Source organism: Dermacentor variabilis, chromosome 5 (assembly GCF_050947875.1).
Source record: "Dermacentor variabilis isolate Ectoservices chromosome 5, ASM5094787v1, whole genome shotgun sequence".
Taxonomy (NCBI): Eukaryota; Metazoa; Arthropoda; class Arachnida; order Ixodida; family Ixodidae; genus Dermacentor; species Dermacentor variabilis.
The window spans coordinates 169,292,273-169,315,147 of NC_134572.1; the positions used below are offsets into that span (position 1 = coordinate 169,292,273).

General features: G+C 42.1%; 1 protein-coding gene across 1 annotated transcript in view; it reads left to right on the forward strand.

Moving 5' to 3' along the window:
- The first annotated feature begins 711 nt into the window (after positions 1–711).
- Positions 712–22,875, forward strand: part of Rbcn-3B (WD repeat-containing protein Rbcn-3B) — a 192,011-nt gene continuing 169,847 nt past the window's right edge. The window contains exons 1-5 of the mRNA XM_075693751.1: positions 712–783; positions 2,867–3,063; positions 11,225–11,340; positions 17,021–17,099; positions 19,636–19,804. Of these exons, the coding sequence (XP_075549866.1) occupies positions 2,902–3,063; positions 11,225–11,340; positions 17,021–17,099; positions 19,636–19,804 (526 nt within the window). The 5' untranslated portion in view covers positions 712–783; positions 2,867–2,901. The remainder of the gene's footprint in view (positions 784–2,866; positions 3,064–11,224; positions 11,341–17,020; positions 17,100–19,635; positions 19,805–22,875) is intronic.

A 22,875-nucleotide genomic window follows, 5' to 3' on the forward strand; every position in this document is an offset into this window, starting at 1 on the left:
CCGAGTGCGGACGCAAAGCGCATAAAAGAGTTGCCCACTACATCATCATCAGCCTATATATGTGCACTGCAGGACGAAGACATTTCCCAGCGACATGCTTAGGCAGAATGCCAAAATATGCCTAAATATGACTCGCTGGGGTTCGTGAAGACTGCAGCGTTTTACCTCACGTGTGGGCCCGCTGAAAAACGGTGAGTTTGGTTGGTTGTAGAGTCATTCCTCGAGAATTCTCCGAGCGGCTGCTTGCATGACCACGAGTATATCGTGGTTCAGTTATTGATTACCCGAAATGTCGGGAACAGTTCTGATGCTAAATATAGGATAATCACCTCCATCTTGCTTGAATGCGGTGCCGAATTTAACGTGCTCACAATTGAAGCCTTTCGCCTTTTCGTGACTGAAGATTTTCGAAAATTGTTGGTAATGATCTTCCGTTGTTCCGATTACCAGGCATTAAGCATGGTTTAAACATTGCCGCCCTTTCCAAAACAAGCCATGTACAGAATGCTGCAGCGCCCAACAAAATTTATTTGCTAATTTTGCTACTAATATAATGAATCACTCATTCAAACTATCTTATACTATAGACAAGCAATATGTTTTCAAATGTGGTTAAAGTGGGTTTGTGGAAAGACACGCACTGAAACAGAACTACGATAACAAACGATGAATACGGCTCGTGAAATGAAACGAGCGGATGGCCGCTGGCAACACTGGACTACACCTCTCCGCTTGCGGATAAGCGCTTCCTTCAGAGAATGTCTGCTACTTGTTAGAAATCTGGTGAGGTTTCATCCTGTACTTGAACTCACAGCGCAATATAATAACGAAATTCAGGCATGTGACAGCTGTTGGCCTGATGCGATATATCCCCTGTGGCCATAGCCTCGCGTTTGTGTTCGATGTCCCATCTGACTACATTTGCTGTCATGATGTCGGTTTTGTTAATCTTGTCCTCTCTCCTCTTGTCACCGGTTTCACTTATTTCGCAGCGTTCCTTATCGATAAATTCCACACGGACACTGTCAGCAACACGTTGATTGCAGTCGTGTGCCTTATGCAGTGCGACTGTACTTCCAGTTGGAGGTTAATGTCCACCGTGCCGTCCTTGTTTTCGCACCTTTCTGCCAAAATAGAGCGCGCTGATTTGTAAATACGAGTGAGTGGTAGTCTAGGACACTGCGTTGATAGCTAGCCGGGCAAAGTAGACGCCATTGGCGACACGTAATCATCACGGCGTTGACGCAGTGCACGCAGTGTGAGTTAGTTCTGTACTGACGTGCCCCGCCCCCCTCTTTTAGTTACCATACTTCTCGCAGTCTTCATTGAGCGCTTCTTGAAAGTTGGTGTCGTTTTCCAGCTAGCGAACCCTACAGAAACACTACCTGTGTTCAAACTAATTCTAATGTTGAGTGATTATTCTGCAAGCTCTGATCCCTGGAATGATGGGTACGTTTCTTGTACACACATGCTTAATTATTCGAAAATATCTCTAGAGGCTCACCGGCGAGAATACAACGCAGTTACCGTCTCGGCTCTAGGCGTGCGCTGGCCATCACGCTCATGTTGGTATCTATTTACTGACGGGCGTTAGTGCCTGACATGAGATTTAAAGGAACGAGAAAAAAAAAAAAAGCAGGTACGTGTACCAGCACAGACAAGCGCTGACTGCCAACTGGAAGTTTACTTGAAATTCTACAGCCATTGTATACCTTTTCCAGCATAGGCATACGTACACCATTCGCAAACACATCTGCAAGATCAGCTACATCATAATCTTTCATGCAAAAGAGCTATTTCTTTTTCCGACAAGGCAAGAGAGAGAGCGCTCACACATTTATCTCCTTCCTTTCTAATGTAATAAGCCTCTATTATTTCCTTTTCCCTCTTACCTTTTCCTTTCCCTATGAATTTTGGGTTACTGCTAAAGCAGTAACCTAAAGAATGGCTATGGGAGTCATTTAGCAGGACATTGTAGCAAGTGTCCCTGCGCACCCATATTTCAAAAAGCAAAATTCATAGGTAAAGGAAAAGATAGGCTGCTCTTGGGCTCAAAAGAGCAGCAGAGTTTGAGAATTGGGCAAACACAGAGAGCGTTGGTTCAAGCGCTCAGGACGTCGCAGTGGGGAAAATAAAAAGGTGCTTGAAAGCAAAAAAAGAAGAAAAGCTTTTCTTACAAGTGAAAACAAGCAGAATGCATTTTTGAGCAAAAAAGGGTTAACAATAAGATGTAATGAATGTATTTACTGTGTTAGTACTAGAGCTGTGCACGGGTTGCAATTCTGAGCCCGCGCCCGGCCCGGGCCCTACACTACCACAGGGAGCCCGGTCCGGCCCGACGCTAAAGAAGCCTGAGTTCGCCCGGCCCAGCTCTGCCTTAGGCCGGGTTAAGGCCGGGCCCGGCCCGACCTGCAATAAGGCAGGTCGGGCTACAAGACGACAAGCATACTTTCGCATAAGGTACGCAGTCGAGATCAGGGAGCCCGACCGGTCCGTCCGAGACAGAAAGCCTGGCCCGGGCCCGGCCCGAGCCCGAGTAAGAGAATCTCCAAATGGCCCGAGCTGGGTCCAGGCTTTCGGGCCAGCCCAAGCTCGTGCACAGCTCTAGTTAATACTATGAGCTGAGTATGCTGTTTTAAGACCCAAGATGGCTTGGGGACCCATGCTAGTTTTAGATTTTTGGGTCTTGGGTCAACATAAATGCAAGAGCCCAAGACTGGCTTGGATTGTGCGCATGCACACTTGCAGCCTGCAATTTTCTTGAGTCCCCAAGCCACTTGGGTCCCCAATACTAAAGCTTTCTAATAAAGAACAATGATCATTTGTGAGTGGCCAAAAGTGATCAGCGGCGTTTCTGGCTTCGCAGTATCTTGTCGGCCTTGTGACCAGCGCGACACCACCATGACCATCTCCAGCCAGCTGGTGGTTCCCATGACACTATGGGGCAAGATTGCCCCCACTCACTGCATGTCGTCTGTCTTCATCACAAAGGACCAGAAGATGATCGTCACAGGCTGCAAAGACGGCCAAATATGTGTCTGGGACATTGTGGACGGGGCGAAAGTAGGTCTCCTTCTGTCCTCGCTGTTAATGCAGGGAATTATGTTGCACTAATGACATTTGGTTGACTTGGCATGGTCACATTGTGATGATGGTAAAAAAACGAAGCAGTTCCAAAACTACGAGTCACGAATGCAATTCTTTATTGAGAGAATCTGTGCAAAGAAAGATTAAGCAACAAAGCAGAAAGACAGTGATGAGTACAATCATCAGTCATCAAAATGGGTCAAACGCATTGGCTATTTAAGCATGATTCATTAAACATTCCAGCATAATCCCTAGTGGTCGCATACATTCCAGAATGTACACCATGTACTATCTGATTAGATAGTGCAGGGTGCATTCTTTCACTAAGTTTCGCTTGTTAGGCAGCTACATTTAACAAAGTTCCTATACATGTAGGCGGATCTTGTGCTGAGAGATAACATTGTAACAGTGGTTGGCTCGTTAAAGATGGTCGTTGGAAAAAGATAAACAATGTATGCGTGTCAGTGTGAATTCATAAGTTAAGGGTCGCACAACAGACAGGCAAGCTTTTGTACTTGTGTTTTTTTCTTGTCCATGTTTTTAGTGCTATCTTCAACTTGACATTAACTAAAACAAATTTTTGAGTGCTACATTAGAAGACTGACATGGCAAAGTTAGCATGTAGTACGGATTATCATGATCCTTGTTACCAAAGAAACAATCTCAAGTATAGAGGCGCCTGAATAGCAAAATTTCCTGACTGAAATAGCAGTATTAGAGAAAAACTGGCTAATGGAGTGGATGTTGACTATTTTTCCGTGTCAAAAAGAAAAGGAAGAAAGGGTGAACCAAGTGCTGTGAAAGGATGACAGGGTCAATTTACATGGTGTTTCAAGTAATTTGATGATTAACTGTTCATTATATCTCTCTTCTGCCTCTTTGTGTGTCTTTCTCAAGTTCATTATTCACTTATTTTGTATCTTAGTCTTATTGTTTTTCACACGCAATTACAATGCTTATTAATTAATGAATTTAGCATACTGCCAAGGCCCAAGGTCACTACAGGACCGATTGGTAAATAACAAATGTTTTCACAATAAAAAATAAATAAATACAAATAAAGCAAGTAAAGAAAACATGTTAACAAAACACTTCTTAAATGGCACTATTGAAGCTGTCGGCGACGGAAGCGGGAAGGTTGTTCCAATCTTTGCTATTCTTCGGAACGACAGATTCGCTGTAGGTATTAGTCCGGCAACATGGCACACAACTTTGTAGTTATGGTGTGAACGTGATGATACATAAATGGGAGGAAAAAAAAAACATCCTTTAGAATCGGATTTCAATTATAGCTTTCGTGGAACAAGGAAAGGCAAAAGCATTTATGGTGCAAAAGCAGTTCAGTTAAGGCAAGTGTTGCCATACCTGAAGGCTGGCACTGTAATATGCTGGCATGCCAAGAGTAATTTGATAGAGTGAAACGAGCTGCATGATTCTGGATGGGTTCAATAATTACTGAAAGTGTAGTGCTTTTGGGGCCCCAGATAGACCATGCATATTTTAATTTAGCGCGAACATGCATTTTCTATAGACGTAGATTTACCGACGAAGATGATGTGGAAAAATTACGTCGAAAGTAACTCTGCATGCAGTTAGCACTGTTAGTAACATAGTCAACGTGTATGCGCCAAAAAAGATGGCAACTGATGTGGATGCTGAAGTACCGTATTTTCCGGTCTACAAGTCACACCTTTGTATAAGTCGCACCCCCCTCAGAACGGCAGTTTTTCCGAAAAAAAAAAAACGTATATAAGTCGCACCGGTGTATAAGATGCACCGGTGTGTAAACAGAACTAATTTTTCAAAAATGGTTTCTTGATACACGCAGATGGCATGTACATACAGACGGCATTTAGGCAAAACCATCGAAGCCTTCATCCTCCGAGTTGCTAACAAACAATTTAACAACTTCAAGTGGGAGTTCCACCGGCGCATCACTGTCGTCCTCTCACTCACTGATGTCTTCTTCGCCAACATCGTCACCACTCCCAAACGGGATCAGTCCAGCCTTTGTGAACCCAGCTACAACTGTTTTTGTTTCCTGAAAGTCGTCAGGGAGCTTTTGGCACATCGTCGCCCGCACTCGCATTACCAACTTATTATGTCGCATAAAGCGAAAACATCACAATGGACCGCCCGTAAATCCAACAGTATTCATCTCTGTTCCAAGAGCCTTTGCCTTGAGATGGAGCTGCACTGTAGACAGCCCCCTGCCTTCGGCTCATTGCTTGAGTACCCACGCGTACAGACAATCTTCGAGCTCCGGCCAGTGTGCTTTCTTGCCACGGTTGGCCTTCTTAGCCGATTTCATTGTCTGGAGCACACTGGTGGCTTTGCACCAGGTGCTTATAATTTTCTCACAAACCTCCAACTGCCTTTCTGCAGCCCAGTTTCCATGTTCTTTAGCAAATGCAACTGCATGCAGCTTGAATTTCGCGTTGTAACTTTTTCGCCTCACAGGTAGCGCCATAGTTAGCAAGAAATATGACACGATACACACTACACATATGAAGCACTCCGCAACGATGAGTGCAATGAAGGTGTCATAGCATTTCGTTTTTGCAAGCCAATTTAATGTTACTTTGAATTTCTTCTGAAATGTAGTTACTGTGCGTGGCAGAAGGTAGTGCGCACTTGTGGCACGTCATTATCATCATGTTTTTGACTAGGAAAAGCGGTAAATTGTTTGGTTTAACGTCCCAAAGCTACATATGGGTTATCAGGGACGCCGCAGCGGTGGACTTCGGATTCATTTAGACCATGGAGCTGTTTCATAACATGCACGGACATCGCACAGCACAGAGGCACCTTTTCGAGTGCAGACCATGCACGGCCACCACAAACTGTATCTATTCCATACATAAGTTGCACCAGTGAATAAGACGCACCGACGAAAATTTCAAAAAAGAACCGCGGCTTATACACCGGAAAATACGGTACATGTAAGAAGTCACTGTTGTATTTGGGTAGAAGCCGCAGAGGAACCATGAAGACAGTCACGGCCGCAACAGAACAAGACCCCCTCTTTATTCAGAGGCACGTAGATATACAGGTGACAACACTGGCACCACTGGCAGTGTGTAAGGGCAAACAGAAACTGAAATTGATATACTAGTCACAGGATCTAGTATGATACCATCAAGAAAATGGAAGCTGCTAATAGTGTGGCCCCATTGAGTTATTTGCATCCTTTTACACGTCTTGATGCTTAGCCGCATCATCCATTTATTGCACCATGCGGACAAGTGGTTGAGAATTTCTCAATGTTTCTGCTGATCAGAGGGTAGGGCTAGTTTTTTTTAATAGAAGACGCAATCGTCGGCAAAGTCCTATTGATGAAAATGTGATATAGTCGGGGAGGTTGGTAATGTCAATGACAAAGAGCAAAAGCTGCTACACAGATCCTTGTGGGACACCAGATGGGACAGGAGAGAGTGTCGACGAACAGTTGTCAGCAGTCGCATACTGGGTGCGATCAGCAGGAAAGTCTTTATTCCGGTGTAATACCTTGGTGTTTATGCTAAGTTTGCTAAGTCATGTGCCACCCCATCGAAAGCTTTAGCGAAATTCAAAAATATGCAATCAATGTCAAAGCTGGTGTCGTTATATACAAAGAGATCATTAGTAAAAGATAATAGCTGCATTTTCAGAGCGAAATATTTTCTGAAACCATGGCGGCAGTTTGTGAAGAAAGAGTTGTCTTCAAGAAATTTGATTAAAATACGAGAGTAAATAACTTGTTCAAGAAGCTTACATGGAATGTTTGAAGTGATAGTATGGGTGTGTAATTATCGGCAAGATGTACATTACCGGACTTATGGACAGGAACCACTTTCCCCATCTTCCAGTCACCGGGAATTGTGCAGCGCTCTAAACATTGAGCAAAAATATTGGACAGGATAACAGGAGTGCAATTCTGTCATTTTCAGCATTTTGGCGTAATTGAGTCATTGCCAAATGATAATGGAAATTTTAAGATGACTAATGAGTTTACCAATGCCTACAGAATCAATGATTATTGGGCCAATAAAGAAAGTTTCGGTCATGAAAACATGGGAAAGAAGCAGGTGCGGTTTTAGTTAAAAAAGAAACAAACACATCGTTATACATTGGGCAGCACTGGGGAGGAGAGACGAAAGTTTTATCATCGTGTGCTAGTTGGACAAGGCATTTGTCTGAGTCACCGATAATATTCCAGAACTTGCGTGGGTTAGTTTGCAACATCTCTGGCAAAGTAATGTTAAAGAACAATTCCTTGGCACGCTCAATTTTATTATTGTACTGCATGTTTACTTGGAAATTGGCAGCCCAATGATTAGGGTTATTGGTTCGCTTAGCAAGATGAAAAAAAAATCAATTTCCTTTTGTTCAAAAGTTGTCCTAGAGCAGCAGTAAACCAGGGCAACCGTCGGTAACAAATGATCTTTTGCTGTCACACATAAAATCACACATGAAATCAAGGAGGAATGATTGTATTTTGGCTATTGTCAACGTTACATCTGCCCGACCATTGTCACAAACTATTTTATGCTTTTCGTGAATCAAAGAATCAAAGAATCAAAGAATGATCACTTATGCCAGGGAGGTATACAAGAGGGCAGACTACGTCAGGCATGGTGGTCAACACAAGATTAAGGATGTTGGAGACAGATGCAGTGGTTTGTGTTGATTGAAGAACAAATTGGGTTAGGTTAAAAACATTATAGAGGCTCATGAAATGAACACACTCAGAAGAATTATGTTTAAGAATAATAGCCTGATCACTTCACATAATAATAGGGTAATTGAAATAGCCTAGGAGGACCAATGGCAGATTGGGGAACCTGGATGTCTAGCTGTTAAATGCATAATTTAGTTCATTACAAGATGACAGTGGTGTAGTGGAAGGCCGATACCATGTGCAGAACAGAAATCCTTGATAGCCAGCTTGAACACCTGCACAAACTAATTCCAGAGGGGATATAGGTAATAGCAACAGGTGAAGAAACAAGCGAGTCACTATTAGAAACTAATACACCTTCTCCGGAGTGAATGTCACGGTCATACCTATATAAATATTTTAGACTTGTTTTGCAGTCAAAGATTTTGCTGTCTTTTATTTTAGCCAATAGCCCCATTTCAGTGAGAATAATGATGTCCCCATCGTGATAAGAAAAAGAAGAGGTCAACAAAGCGTTGAGGCTATAAACAAGGACCACTCACATGGTGGTTTAAATGATGTGATGATTAAATGTTAATTATATCTCTCTATTCTATCTCCTTCTGTCTCTTTTTCAAGTTCATTATTAACTTATCTTGAATCTTATTCGTATTGTATTTCACATGCAGTTATGTTGAGATTGTTTCCTTTAATGGTGACACTTAATTGACTTTTTTTTTCTGAAAGTGGCTACAAGATAGCCAGATTCCAGATATGCCAAACCAGTGTAAAGTCAGCAAAAAAAATATACTCCTAATTATACTTATTTTTAATAATATCCTTAGTTGCTGATTATTGTAACATGTTCTCGACATGGAGGCGTATCATTTGATGCCATTTTCGTGTTCATGTGGCACCTACAAGTCACCTGACCAAAGCATATTTTTCTGGATGTGCTTACCAGACAGCCAGATCCCAGATGGGCGAGACTTATGTGAAGTTAGCTAAAAAGGCCATGTCTTCAAACCACGTCACTTTAGTAGTATGAACAAGACAATGTTCACAGGAGAACTGGGAGAGTATATCTTATCGGAAGTAAAGAAATTGCCACTACTAGTTGCTTGGCTAATCAGTTTTCTTTTATTGACATTTAGGATGCAAATTATAAAAGGGAAAAAATTGACAGGCACGGTAATGAAATTACACAGGCCAATGAAAAATCGGCTTTTTGTACATTTGATTTTGTTGTGATATACATATATATATATTGATTAGATGACTTTAAGATACCACATAAAAATAATTTAACACTCCTGGGTTGCTTAGTGGTTCTGGCTGTCTGCTACCGAGGTTGCAGGCTCAATTTCTGGCCACAGCGGTCATGTACTGTTGAAGGACACTTATGTTACCATGCGCTTGACTGGTTTTTTTCGCTGTTTCACGGTGAAGCTTCGCTGATTTGTTCTCCTGCGGCTTCTGCGTTCTGAGCAGTTGTAGAGGGTAACTATTGTTTAACAGGTCACTTTTCACAACCTGTACCTCTTGCCTACGTTTCGTGGGGCTGGAGCAGACATGGAATGCCCGGGAAAAAAGTGCTACTGCAACGGATAGCTTTTGTCCAGTTGGGTGCACTGAGTTGAAGCTCAGGTACTTTCCCGTGTGCGTTGTTGGCTTTCTGTACACACTAGTCCTCAAGCCACTTGAAGTCCTCTCTATGAGGACATCCAGGAAAGGAATTCGCCCATTGGTTTTCTCTTCAGCCGTGAACTGTATACTCGGCTTCAAGGAATTCAGGTGCTCGAAGAAATGTGTTTTGTGTGCCGGCAAGGGATTCAGCTGGAATCTGTGGTGTCAGCCTGAAATTTTTTTAAATCCAAGTTTGGCCTACAGTCTTTGTTGTGGTAATCAGTCCTAAATACAAAATTAGTGGTATTAGAGTTCTGAAAGATTACTTTATCAATCAGAATTAATTCAGCATTTCGCTTTAGTCCCTTTAAAGGTTTGTAAAATACTGTGAAAGTCAGTTCAGCTCCTGTGCATAGGCCTTGCACACAGTGAAAGATAATCATGTCTGCTGGCCATCTATATTTTAGTAGGCAATGCAGGCAGCAAGCACAAGCAAATGGCACTTCCAATTCCACAGCACGCATTACTAATAACATGCAGATAGGAAGTTGCACGCATCACAAAGAAGGTAAACTCACTACTTATTTATCTGAACAACACTATCTTATATTGCATAATGTGTTGTTATTAGTTCATTATTATTTCAATTTTCTTTTAAGTCATTTCTTCCCGTCATATCCTTACTTTACAATGATACCTTGCTTTCTGTCAATTGCACCCAGCAACCAACAACAGCTAGCCTTTCGGCTATTCTCTCGCATTGTGTGAGGGCACTTATACTTGAGCAACGAGCAGGCAAGCAAAAATAACATGGTGGTCTCGCTGCGGTAGAATGCTTCTGCCACAGTACTGAATGGGCTCATAGCTGAAGGAATTGCTGGAGTCTGTTGTATTTTGTCGTCTTTTGCAAGTTAGAAGAAAAATACGTACATATGTGGTGTTAAAAAGATAGAATACACTGTGCTGATAGAAAGTCTGTTCAGCTGAGCAGCTTGCAAAAGAGTGAAATTTCACCCCAGTTCCTAGTTCACTTGCTCTGGGCACTTGAAGAAGTTGGCCAACACCACATGCACAGGCCATCTTGAATGCCATGGCATTCAGCCTCTAATAATTGTAGCAACCCGTGTATTCAGAAATGATTGAATTCTTGAAGAAATCGAATATTAGATGCTTAACTCGTGCATTTTTAATACAAACAAAACCATTTGATTCTAATTCAAAATTTGAAATGTCGGCACACCCTTATTTTGTTTACAAGCATAACTTCAATTTTTTTTTCTTGTTATATAAACAACAAAAAGGTACATAAAATTGTGGGGGGAAAGGCGGGAGGCTTAATATCACAATAATTTAGTATGACCAGAAACAGGCCTCTTCAAATTGTTTTGCTAATGCCATACCTATAGCTGCAGTTTTCAAGAGCTCTATGTTCATTGTAGTTAAACAGTGTCGCAGACAACAGAGAACCTAGGATTGCACAGCACTGTGCTCATTTTGTGTAGACCTATGCTCTTTGTTTGTCATCTGTCCTGCTGTTTTAATCCGATCAAAAGAATCCAACATGCCTTTTTTGCTTTGCTGTTATACTTTTGATTCCATGCTCTGGATTTGTCGTAGAGAAGTACACAAATTTTTTGTGTTCATTGTGGCCACTGTGCTAATGAAATGGTGACAAACAGAAAAAGAGGCATGCAGCAATTTTTGATTTTGTTAGTTGTTACTGAAGGAAGTTGTTTGTTGAGCAGTCTTGTTAGTGCTTAATTAAGCACCTTGTCCCGAAGTGCCGCTTCCACTCGCCATCTCTTTGTGCAGCCATCACAATAACCATGTACCCATTCGGTTAGGATGTGCCCTAGCCTTGTTTTGTTTCAGTCTTTGCAGATTGTGCCCCGCAGCATGCTGTTTGGCCACACTGGTCCAGTGCTGTGCCTGGCCAGTGCCTCTCCATCTGGGGACGGCTCCCTGCTGGTCAGCTCCTCCGAGGCTGGGTATGTGTGCCAGTTCTGTGCAGCGAGCCTGCATTTATGAAAGGGGCACCAAAGGGATGAATTATTTGAGATGCATTACCAGCGTTATTTATTTACCTGCGCTTCACGTGATTTCATGCGGACGATTGTAGCGCAAGGGTGAGGCTGTGATGTCTTCTGGTGTCCTTGGCTGACTGGATTGTAGCCTGTCAGGGCATACAAAAAGCGCCCGACTCTGCACTCACCAGCTGCCTTGTCTAAACATTCCAAACACTAAAAGACGGTATACTAGTTTACTTTCAGCACCAAATCTAGACGGACTACGCAGCTAAATACATAACAGATGCACAGTGTATGAAGACAACTTTGCTGTGCATATTTGTTGATTTATTTATCTGTGTATTTACTTATTTATTTATCTGTTTGTTTATTTATTTATTTATTTATTTATTTATTTATTTATTTATTTCATCATCAGCCTGGTTGCGCCCACTGCAGGGCAATGGCCTCTCCCATACTTCTCCAAATACCCCGGTCATGTACTAATTGTGGCCATGTTGTCCCTGTAAACTTCTTAATCTCATCCGCCCACCTAACTTTCTGCCGCCCCCTGCTGCGCTTCCCTTGCCTTGGAATCCCGTCCGTAACTCTTAATGACCATCGGTTATCTTCCCTCCTCATTACGTGTCCTGCCCATGCCCATTTCTTTTTCTTGATTTCAACTGAGATGTCATTAACCCGCGTTTGTTCCCTGACCCGATCTGCTCTTTTCTTATCTCTTAACGTTACACCCATCATTCTTCTTTCCATAGTTCGTTGCGTCATCCTCAATTTAAGCAGAACCCTTTTCTAAGCCTCCAGGTTTCTGCCCCATATGTGAGTACTGATAAGACACAGCTGTTATGCACTTTTCTCTTGAGCGATAGTGGCAACCTGCTGTTCATGATTTGAGAATGCCTGCCAAATGCACCCCAGCCCATTCTTATTCTTCTGATTATTTCAGTCTCATGATCCGGATTCGTGGTCACTACCTGCCCTAAGTAGGTGTATTCCCTTACCACTTCCAGTGCCTCGCTACCTATCATAAACTGCTGTTCTCTTCCGAGACTGTTAAACATTACTGTATTTTTATGCAGATTAATTTTCAGGCCCACCCTTCTGCTTTGCCTCTCCAGGTTAGTGAGCATGCATTGCAGTTGGTCTCCTGAGTTACTAAGCAAGGCAATATCATCAGTGAATCGCAAGTTGCTAAGGTATTCTCCATAAACTTTTATCCCCAATTCTTCCCACTCCAGGTCTCTGAATACCTCCTGTAAACACGCTGTAATAGCATTGGAGAGATCGTATCTCCCTGCCTGACGCCTTTCTTTATTGCGATTTTGTAGCTTTCTTTATGGAGGACTACGGTGGCTGTGGAGCCGCTATAGATATCTTTCAGTATTTTTACATATGGCTCATTTACACCCTGATTCCGTAACGCCTCCATGACGGCTGAGGTTTTGTCTGAATCAAACACTTTTTCGCTCGAGGTCATGAGGCATTGTGTATATGGGGTGGCCAGTCTTTCTAGGACAATGTTCCCACCATCCTTCAACAAATCTGCTGTTATCTGATCCTCCCCAGCTGCTTTCCCCCTTGGCATAGCTCCCAAGGCGTTCTTTACTTCTTCCGGTGTTACTTGTGGGATTTCAAGTTCCTCTAGACTATTCTCTCTCACGTTATCGTCGTATTCCAACATACTTATAAGCCCCGAAGACATTACAGGAAGGGGTGGTAAAATACATTGTGTAAATAAAGAAAAATAAAAAGCTTACGAACAACTAGCAAGATTCGCAAAAAATTTTAACAAAAATCCTCATAGATGGCAGCCTTGAAGCTCGTGGTGTCTGTGATTGGTGCAGATTCAGTGCTGACTCTGAAACAATTCATAATGACTAATTTCATCTTCCTGAATGATAAGGTCATCTTCCTCCATGACGCATGCTCATGCCAGCACTTCGTTTCTGCCCCAACAGTGAACCTCCATTGTCATCTCAACATATGTATAGTAATAACACCATAGAGTTTCATACAATTACTAGAGGGAACTGTGGCACTAATATCTAAGGGAGCTACAGGCAGGACATTTCAGCCAGCACGGGAATGATAGTTAGTACATGTAGTGGCTATGGTGTTGGGCTGCTGAGCACGAAGTTGCGGGATCGAATCCCGGCCACAGCGGCCGCATTTCAGTGGGGGCGAAATGCGGAAACACCTGTGCACTTAGATTTAGGTGCACGTTAAAGAACCCCAGGTGGTCGAAATTTCCGGAGTCCTCCACTGCGGCGTGCCTCATAATCAGAAAGTGGTTTTGGCACGTAAAACCCGATAATTTAATTTTAATTTAGTACATGGACTTGCGTAGACTTCGTCCTTCTGGATTGAAACGGCTTTGTGACTTTGCAAACTGATTATTTTGAAGAAAGTACTGCATTTTAAATCATTAAATAAACATTAATAAATAGTCTGATGGCAGGATTTTGACACAGGATCTGTAGCACGCAGGCCCATTATTGAAACCGTTACACCAGGGGCGCATGAACAAGTGGAAACACTGCAATTAGCAGCGATTATGCATGTTCGCAGAGTCTTATTGCCTTCTGCAGTTAAAGAAAGTATAGTTTGCTTGGAAATTTAGGCCACTGAAGGCAGATAAGACATAATAAATGAAGCCACAAGCACGAACATCAGACAAATCCATGTACTACCCCTCATTTCCGTGGTGGCTGAATGATCGTGGCACCACAGTTCCTTCTAGTATTTCAGTGGGAAACTCTACGGATAACACCAGCATTCCTACATGAAATAGTGCGATGTGTTTGCAATGTCTGCCTGTTTGTTTGTCATCTTCTACCTGCACTCACCAAAACTGTGGCGCAGGAGGTGAAGTTTTTATGCTACATTACTGCTATAAGAAATGGCTTTGTGTCGGTGGGTTAAGCTGCACTTTTCCTGCATTGACTTAAAAAAATGACGAAGTGCTGCATTAGCTGTGCTTATGTAGCCTGTCCAGGCAAAAAAAAAAAATAGTCCTAGCAAATTACCTTTCTACAATACCAAAAAGGTTACTCTTACCATGGGAAAAGGCTTGGCACAAAACAACACAAAAACGGAAGAAGATGGTTTGTACCGTCGCCTTGAAGTTCCTGCACCAGTTCGCCATGACATCATGCCTTTTGATGGCATCTGCCGAGGCCTAGTGTTAATTTTTATCAATAGAGATAGACTGCATTGTATTATAAAAAATCCAGTGAGTGAACTTGTCAGTTATCAAAATCTTTTACCCAACTACAACAGCCCAGGTATGAAAACTATGGTACTTTGAAACCCATAATGTCCAACTAAGGTATTATCACTGCGCTTATGGTGTGAAAAAAATATATATGAAATTTCAAGCCTAATTTTTGCTTCTAATGATCACCTTAATACTATGAAATTTTTGAAAAAAGAGTTATGAAGGAATACTTCACGAGTCTAAACTGACTTAGTATTTCTCTTTTGTGTTGCTTTATCGCCGTTGCATTGCACAAGTCATTCAGTGGTGCTTGGCATTGCGGGTTATCATCAAAAACAGCTGGGAGAGGGAGGAGAGGAGAAAGCAGGCAGAGATGATCAGGATCATGTGACAGTGCCAAGATGTGGTCATGTCTGAAGAAGAGGCAGCCGCTGTTGTGGAGAGACACTGTGTTGCCAGGCGCAAGCAGTGTGGAATAGTTGGGCCGCCAAAATACCTTAGCAGTGCACTGCTCTCTTAGAAGATGCTCGGGCGGCATCAAAGATACATTGTTTGCAGGACGTGAAGGCAGTACAATGGCCTGGGCAGCTGGGCCCATCCTGCTGAGACATGTCGGCACTCCTTGTACACTTACAAAATTTTTAATGAGAGCCACCCCCACTTGATGACACCTTGGATCTGTTTCTGCGTAGGCGAATAGGGTGCGAATAAGATGTAAAGGCAGGAGTTGTGAGGGCACAAAATTTAGCTGCATACCAAAATGCAAACCTAGTTGTATAAGAAAAATTACAAATTCAAATGTGCTCTGGGAGAGCCTGAAATGTAGATCGCAGAATAAGACAGCTTCACTATACAATAAGCATTGAGCTTAATGAGCTTTGCCTGCACTGTTTAATAGAGCCTGATGTTTGCAGCCTGTGTTGTGAGTTGCTGTTTATTTGGTTGAACTCAGAGGTGAACTTGTTTAGCAGACATATGACTAGGTAGGTGATGTTGATGACAGACAGATATTGTTTTCCACAGTATTTCCTTAAATAGATCTTGTTATTAAAATCTACCGTCGAAACATTTTTCTTCTGAAGTACTGGAAGTTGCTACATACTGTTTGGGAGAGCAAATGCTCCACCAAAGCCACTTGACCTTTCAAGTTTGCATCTAACTCCTTGTGTTAATTAGGTTCATGCAAAAATGTTCCTGTAGAAGCTATGCATACACTTGTTATTATATCTGCTGTTGACTTAGATGCATTTAAAATGCAGTGCTTGTCAAGTGTTCACTGAAACTTTCATGAATTTCGCCACAGAGTTATATGGTGCATTTCTTGAAACTAATGGTGCAAAATAATGCACATGATTTTGGCTAAATGAACACTTCATTTCTGCAATTCTGTAATTGGGAAATGGGCCCTAAATTGACAAAAACAAAGTTAATTATAAAAATGTAGTTCTGTAGCTAATCCCACACTGTATTTGATCATGCAGGTAATGCCCACCTCTTCAAGTAATCCTGCTGATATGAGACAGTTGTGCTGTTTGCCACAGATGTTTAGTATGTTTGGCACCAAAAAAATAATATATATATATATATATATATATATATATATATATATATATATATATATATATATATTATAACGTAAAACTATTCCAAATCCACCATTAGCCCTCCGTGATACATCAGGATGGTTAGAGTCCAGCCTATATGGGCAGAGCCCGAGCCACGTTGACCTATCACGGAGGGCTAATGGCCTATTTGGAATACAAACGAATTGGAATAGTTTTATGTTACACCGACCCAGGTGACTAACAGCAGGGCTAAGCCATCTGCTAGCTTTGTCTAGGGCTTCCGGCACCTCAGATTCTTAATTGGGCTTCATCTCGTTAGCTCGGATGATAGCCTGCTCCAAACAGGCAGTGGATTAGGGTTGAATTCCTGCACCCAGACAAGTTTGTCCTTAACTGTGAACTTTACTTTTTCAAGGTCTCTGAAATTTGTTCCATTGTAGTCCCCTCCACTGTCAGGGGAACCGCAACTGCTTCCGTATCTCAGATTCCTGCAAAACTTGTCTGAATAGCAACTGCACTGACTAACATGTGATGATTTACCTTGTGCTTTGCAGAATGTAGAATGGGGCACCTCCTCACACCTTTTCTTAGCTCAGTTTTCAAGAAATGCGCATGTGACTGCTCCAATTTTAAAGCAGGACAGCACTAAGGATGCTGATGTAGAAGAGGCATGCAGAAAAGACTAGACACGTGTCTCATTGTTTATTTGCACAACTTTCCTACATCTACGTCGTTGGTGCTATCCCATTTTAAAAATAAGGAGCCAACTATTCGATGTTTTCATGTTAGTCAATTGCTTCAAGTTTAGCTCGTTGGATAGGCCTGTGTCAACCTAGTTGATGTGCAACTTCTCTGTGTGCAGTGAAATGTCTTTGTGGGACCTGACAGACGGCAGGTGCCTGGAGAACACCAAGCTTCCCTATGTTCATACACACATGCAGGTATGACATGCATTCTTTTCATTCAGGTCTGCTGTAAGCGATGCCTCGTGGGGTTTACCGTAATGTGTGCTTGGGTGATCATAACACAGACCACCAGGCTTCCTTGTATTTCAAAGTGATTCCACTAGGTTGTTGCTTGAGTGATGCTTGTCCGAATAATCAAAGCCACTTTGGTCGACTGTACAGCCTCCCAGATTTTTAATAATAGTATCACAGGGGTGTCAACCACTCGGCATGTCGGCACCTTGTGAAACGGCAAGAGTGGTACAATAATAGTACGAGCAAGAACACAAAGCATCTCTCCAGTACGAGCGTCATCTGCAACGCTGTTATTTCAGCTGTGCGCCCACCGTGCCTGTGTTATCTGTGAAGCCCCATCATTCACAGACCCACCTCGTTCATGCTAATACATTCCCTTTATTAACTTATTTTGTTCATTTTAATTCGATGGCCCATGCACAGGTCCAGTAATACAAAGGAATAATAGAAAGCACATTGTGCGTGGCACATCATAGTCATGCACATGTCCTGCTTTATGCCTGGTTTTTGTAAACGGGACTGTGCAAAAAACCATGGCAGGGTGTGTGTCCTCCTGAAGCATAGCAAACAACGCTCGCACTGGAGTGTGCTTTGCGTGCATGTGCGTGCTGTTGCCGATTTTATCAATTTTCACTGATATGAGGCATTGGCATGTCATGCGGTTCGTGCTTGTGCAGCATTATAAAAAATTCAGGAGGTTGTACTTGCAAGCTTTTACTTTCCCCGTTGACCAGGCATAAACCTGTTGCATGCAAATTCCAGCACAAACGAAACAAGGTTTGGCCTGCTGCAATCATCACATGCCGAGTTGTGGTTGTTATGTTTTGTGGCTTGATCTCGCATTTTCCTTTTATTGGTGCTGCTGCTCGGTTTTCTCAGTCATACGGCACAGGTTACATGTTATTACTATAAACAAGAAGAAAGGGGCTTAACCGAGAGGCCCGATTTTATTAGTCATATCATAAGAAGCCAACAAACACTGACACCAAGGACAACATAGGGTAAATTACTTGTGCTTAGTAAATGAAATAAAGAAACGATAAATTAATGGAAATTAAAGTGGATGAAAAAACAACTTGCCGCAGGTGGGAACCGAACCCACAACCTTCGCATTTCGTGTGCGATGCTCTACCAATTGAGCTACCGAGGCGCCGTTTTCCCATCCACTTTCTTGGGTATTTATGTGTCCTAGTAGAGCCCTGGGAGTGTTAGCCAGCGCCACCACTCACAGACCTTGGCGGCGGACATGGAACGTCCTTTTAGCCGCAGGCGTCACGAGAACGTGATCTTTTTTTGGGTGAAGGCAACTGGTCAATAAACCCACATATGCTGCCTGAAGGCATCAATGTTGCCGGAGTCGAGACCCTCGTTACGTAATAAACGAGAAGAAAGGGGCTTAATCGAGGGGCCCGATTTTATTAGTCATGTCATAAGAAGCCAACAAACACTGACACCAAGGACAACATAGGGGAAATTATTTGTGCTTAGTAAATGAAGTGTGAAAAAATAGCATTATTAAGCAGCATGGTAGAAGTGAAAAAAAAATACAATAATGAAGAAAGAATACATAAAGTAATAAGTAATACAAAATAAGATAATGATAGAGAAATATAACTACACAAAATAATGCCAACAAATTTCAGAGTTTGTCAAAAGCTAGTTTGGTCAGGATTAATCAAAGGCAAAAAAGGACACCAACCACAAACAACAAAAATACAAGACGCTACTACAAGTGAACTGATGTTTCTCACTGATATGAGGCGTTTTCAATACGAGGCATTCTTATCTGATTGAACCCAGTTTTTGTCATTTTTAACGTGTACCTGTCTGTCTTTGTAGGCCTGTGCCAAAGATAGTGGACTCTATATGTATGCGCCAGTTCGACCACTGGGCATGTGCCAGTGGCTGTCTGCTGCTCTTAAACGAACTTCTCTCATGTCAACTTGGGTCAGTGGGTATCGCAACAACAAACATCCACATAGTCTATGATAGATGTTAACTGAAGTTGAGTAGTATTCCTGTATTGTTCCTTATTGTGTGATGCAAGAGCTGAAGAAATTGTTGATAATGTAAAATTTCATGCAAACAATTTCCGCCTTGCTGTGACGTTTTTGTTTGTCTATTGGCTTGTTTGTTGTTTGGTTCATTTATTAATACTCCTTCAAGGCTGTTTTTTGAACTTAAGCTTGTCTCAATTTTTGCAACCTCGGTGTCATGTTCTGCAAAAAAAAAAAAAAAATGGTCTAGTTGACGAAGCCATTGTAGCTCAAATAAAACGAACACAAAGAATGCAAGACCAAACACCACAAGCGCTATGGACACCATGGGTGCCGCATGACCGTGGTGTTTGTTCCAGTGCCGAAGGTGACCAGTCTAGGATTCTTTGTGCCTGTTCTTGCGCTACAATGACTTTATCAAATATCAACCAAATAGCCCAAGAACATGTTGAGCAGCCTGGTTGCTCATTCTGGATCATGCTCTCTTGTGCTTCTTCCAGTGCCACTCTCTCTCTGGGAGTGAAAGCTCTCATCTGTTCTGCAACGGCTACTACGCGGACGTCGTCGTCCTCGACACAATGACATTGACTGTGGCCTTCGAGTTGGTGTCACGCGTTTCCTCAGATTGGATCAGTGCCATGCATGTTATTAGAACGCCTAAACGAAATGGTGAGTCATTCAGCGGGATTTCATTTGTTTGCTCCAGAAATCTGCTATGATCGTAATTTGGCACCTCAAAATTGTTTTAGTTTCTTGGCAGATTTTGATGAAACTTGCTGAGTTTATGCATTTCAACGTGCTAAATTAAGATAGTACATTCAGTTTTCTTGCGGAGTAAGTAAGCTTTTAGAAATTAAGAGAAATCAGTCTTCTGCACAACTTCCTTGGAGATGAACTGTTTACCAAACTATATTTTATGTAACAAAGACTGAGATACAAAAATTATCTGGAGCCAACAAAGAGTGCAAAACAGCAAGAATAGTGTTCTAATACAATTGTATATCAAGTGGGAGCATAGGAACCTATTTAAACAAGAATATCCTATTAACACCCTGTAAAATTTCTGTAGTAATAAGTGTTCATATCTAGTCTTGCTGCACTGTCTGTCTACCTTTCTGACAGCAAAAATAAATATTGAGATAGGATAAGTAGAACCAGAGATATTGCTCCAGCACTGTGACAGCATCAGAAATGCTGTTTTGAGAAAAGGAGAAAAAACATCTCACGACATGTACATGGTGATTACGGCAAAAGCTATATCAATCAAGGTTGATACGGGGGTGCAATCAAGCAAAAATAAGTGCTCTACCCCAACCTGACGCAAAGGAACGCAAAAGGACATTTGGGCTAATTTTTGGCGCGAAAGAACAGTCTTTGGAACAGCCCTTTGGAACATAAATTGTGCTTTTTTGTCCGCCTCTTCACTCCCAAACCGCCAGTTCACGGCTGGAAAATGTTAATTCTTTCAACACGTAGTTGTCCTCGGTCAAAAATATGGAATATACCAGAGACTCCACAGTTGTATAGGCAAAGTTTTATTACACCTTTAATTGGAATCGTGTTAACTGTTGATGTTTTAAGAAGGCCACGCATGATTGTTTCTAATGTACTTCGTAGGGGTGCGTGAATATTCTAAACCTTCAAATAACCAATCAAATAGTGTCCTATTCGATTCGGTCTTCGAATCGAATATTCATTATTCGTAAGTGTGAATATTTTTCTAATTCTTTTCGAATATATTTCAGAATGTCAACTGTGCCCTAGTAAACATAAAATTGGAGCAATATTATGGCAAATTTTCACCCCCACGGGCATAGTATAGACATAACACATGAGAACTTGCATAGTGGAGCAGGCTGTATCACTTAGGTAGCCAAACTTCCCAGGCTATACAGCGATCATTTGTGCTCTCTGAAGAGTTCTTTGCATGGGAAGAGACTACTCGCTTGCTCCTAATTCTTTATTTGTGCTTCGTAATGTACTATGTAATGGCAGAAACTTGATAATTTTAAGAATGACGCATCATTTTATATTAATTGTGGTAACGGCTATTCATTGTTTGAAAACTATTCGAAAAGTATTGCATTCGATTCGCTTCTGGCACTGCTCAATTCGCATTCGATTTGGTCTCAAAAATCACTATTCGCACACCCATAACATATTTCGTATGAAGCTGTATTCTCAGGCTCATTAAGTATAAGTATTCTCAGAAAGAAAATTAAAAAGTGTTCTTCTAGCTGGAATGTGAAGAAAGCAAGGTGGCATGTACATGTACAGAAGCCCCTCAGTGTGACGTTCTTGTGGTATTACGCACAGGGTAGCACTTGACTGGTTGTCAGCACATGTAATATTGCTACGAGTACTTATGTATCTTTTCCAGTGATCATCTTTCTTCGGCCAACAAATGTTCAAGGTTATCGCTCAGCGCAAGGGGCGCCTTTCTGTGTCGGAAGTTTCTTGAATGTTATCCATGGTTCTAGCTGTTGCTGGTGTTGTCGCCGAGCCTTGTGTAATCAGATTCTGTGCTGGACGCGAACATCCTAGAACTTGTGCGATCACCTGCGACTACGCTGGAAGGTTCATGAGTCATGCATGAATAGCCGACGCGGCTGATCCATGTATCATTTTTAGGTTTTTAGCGCACGAAAAGGGATGAGAGACAGAAGTACGATGCGGACATGGCGCCGTGTCCGCGTCGTACCTCTGTCTCTCGTCCCTTTTAGTGCGCTAAAAACCTTAAAGTTATGGAATACCATCGTGCCCAAACTTACGCTCTTCCACGTATCAGATTTTGACAGTCAACAAGTGTGCTCGCGGCTTTCATTGTGCTGAGCGTTACTGGTTTTGTTGGGCACAGGTTCACCCAATAAGCAGTTTTGACACTATAAAAACCTAATCTTTATAATCACAGCAGTCTTGTTCTGGAAAATTTAATCGGTCAATTTCTGTAGGCAGTTATAATATGTGATTCCAAATGAAATCATTGGGACTTCTTGAAAAGGTCAAGTGGGCACTGGAGGAAAACAGTGAAAACAGGCTAGTTACCGCTTTCAAGGTCTGCCTCTGTTTTGGAAAAAGAAGTGTGGGATATTTGTAAAAAAAAATTATGGACAGACCTTTATTTTGTGCTTTAAGCATGTAGCCAATGACAGTAGTGTGCTGTCAGTTGTTCCATGGTATTTTTGTGTATTTTAGTTCATCTTCTGCAAGTGTGGTTTACAGCGGTTCTCAAGTTAACCTTTCTTCAATTTTTAAATCCTGTGTATTTATCTTTTCTTCATGGACAGTTGAAGTGGCACTGTAACGCTTTTCATATACAGTAAAAAAATGTTTCCTGGTCTGTAGGCAATATTGCTTAATGGATTGCTTACTCTCTCCTGTGGCTTTCGAAGTCTTATGCGTCGTGTGAGATCATGTTGCAGTGTGTGTGATGCTCAATGCAACAGTGAGCGGTATGTATGGCCATCTAGTACATGCGGGCAAGTGCTCACGCACAAGTGGACATGTTTCCAGCTCTTGGAAGCAGATAAGTGGTAGTTAATGTGTCCTGGTCATTATGCCACCGTTCCTTTGTCACTTTCTGGCATTTTGTCACACACCGATCTTAAATGTTTACCAGAAGTGCACCACAGAAAGAGGACATTTCTTTTCGCATATGCATGGCAATCTGAGCAGTTGATGCATCAAAGACGGGGATGCTGTATACAAGTAGCGGGTGTCCGTTCACTGGAGGTTCTTAT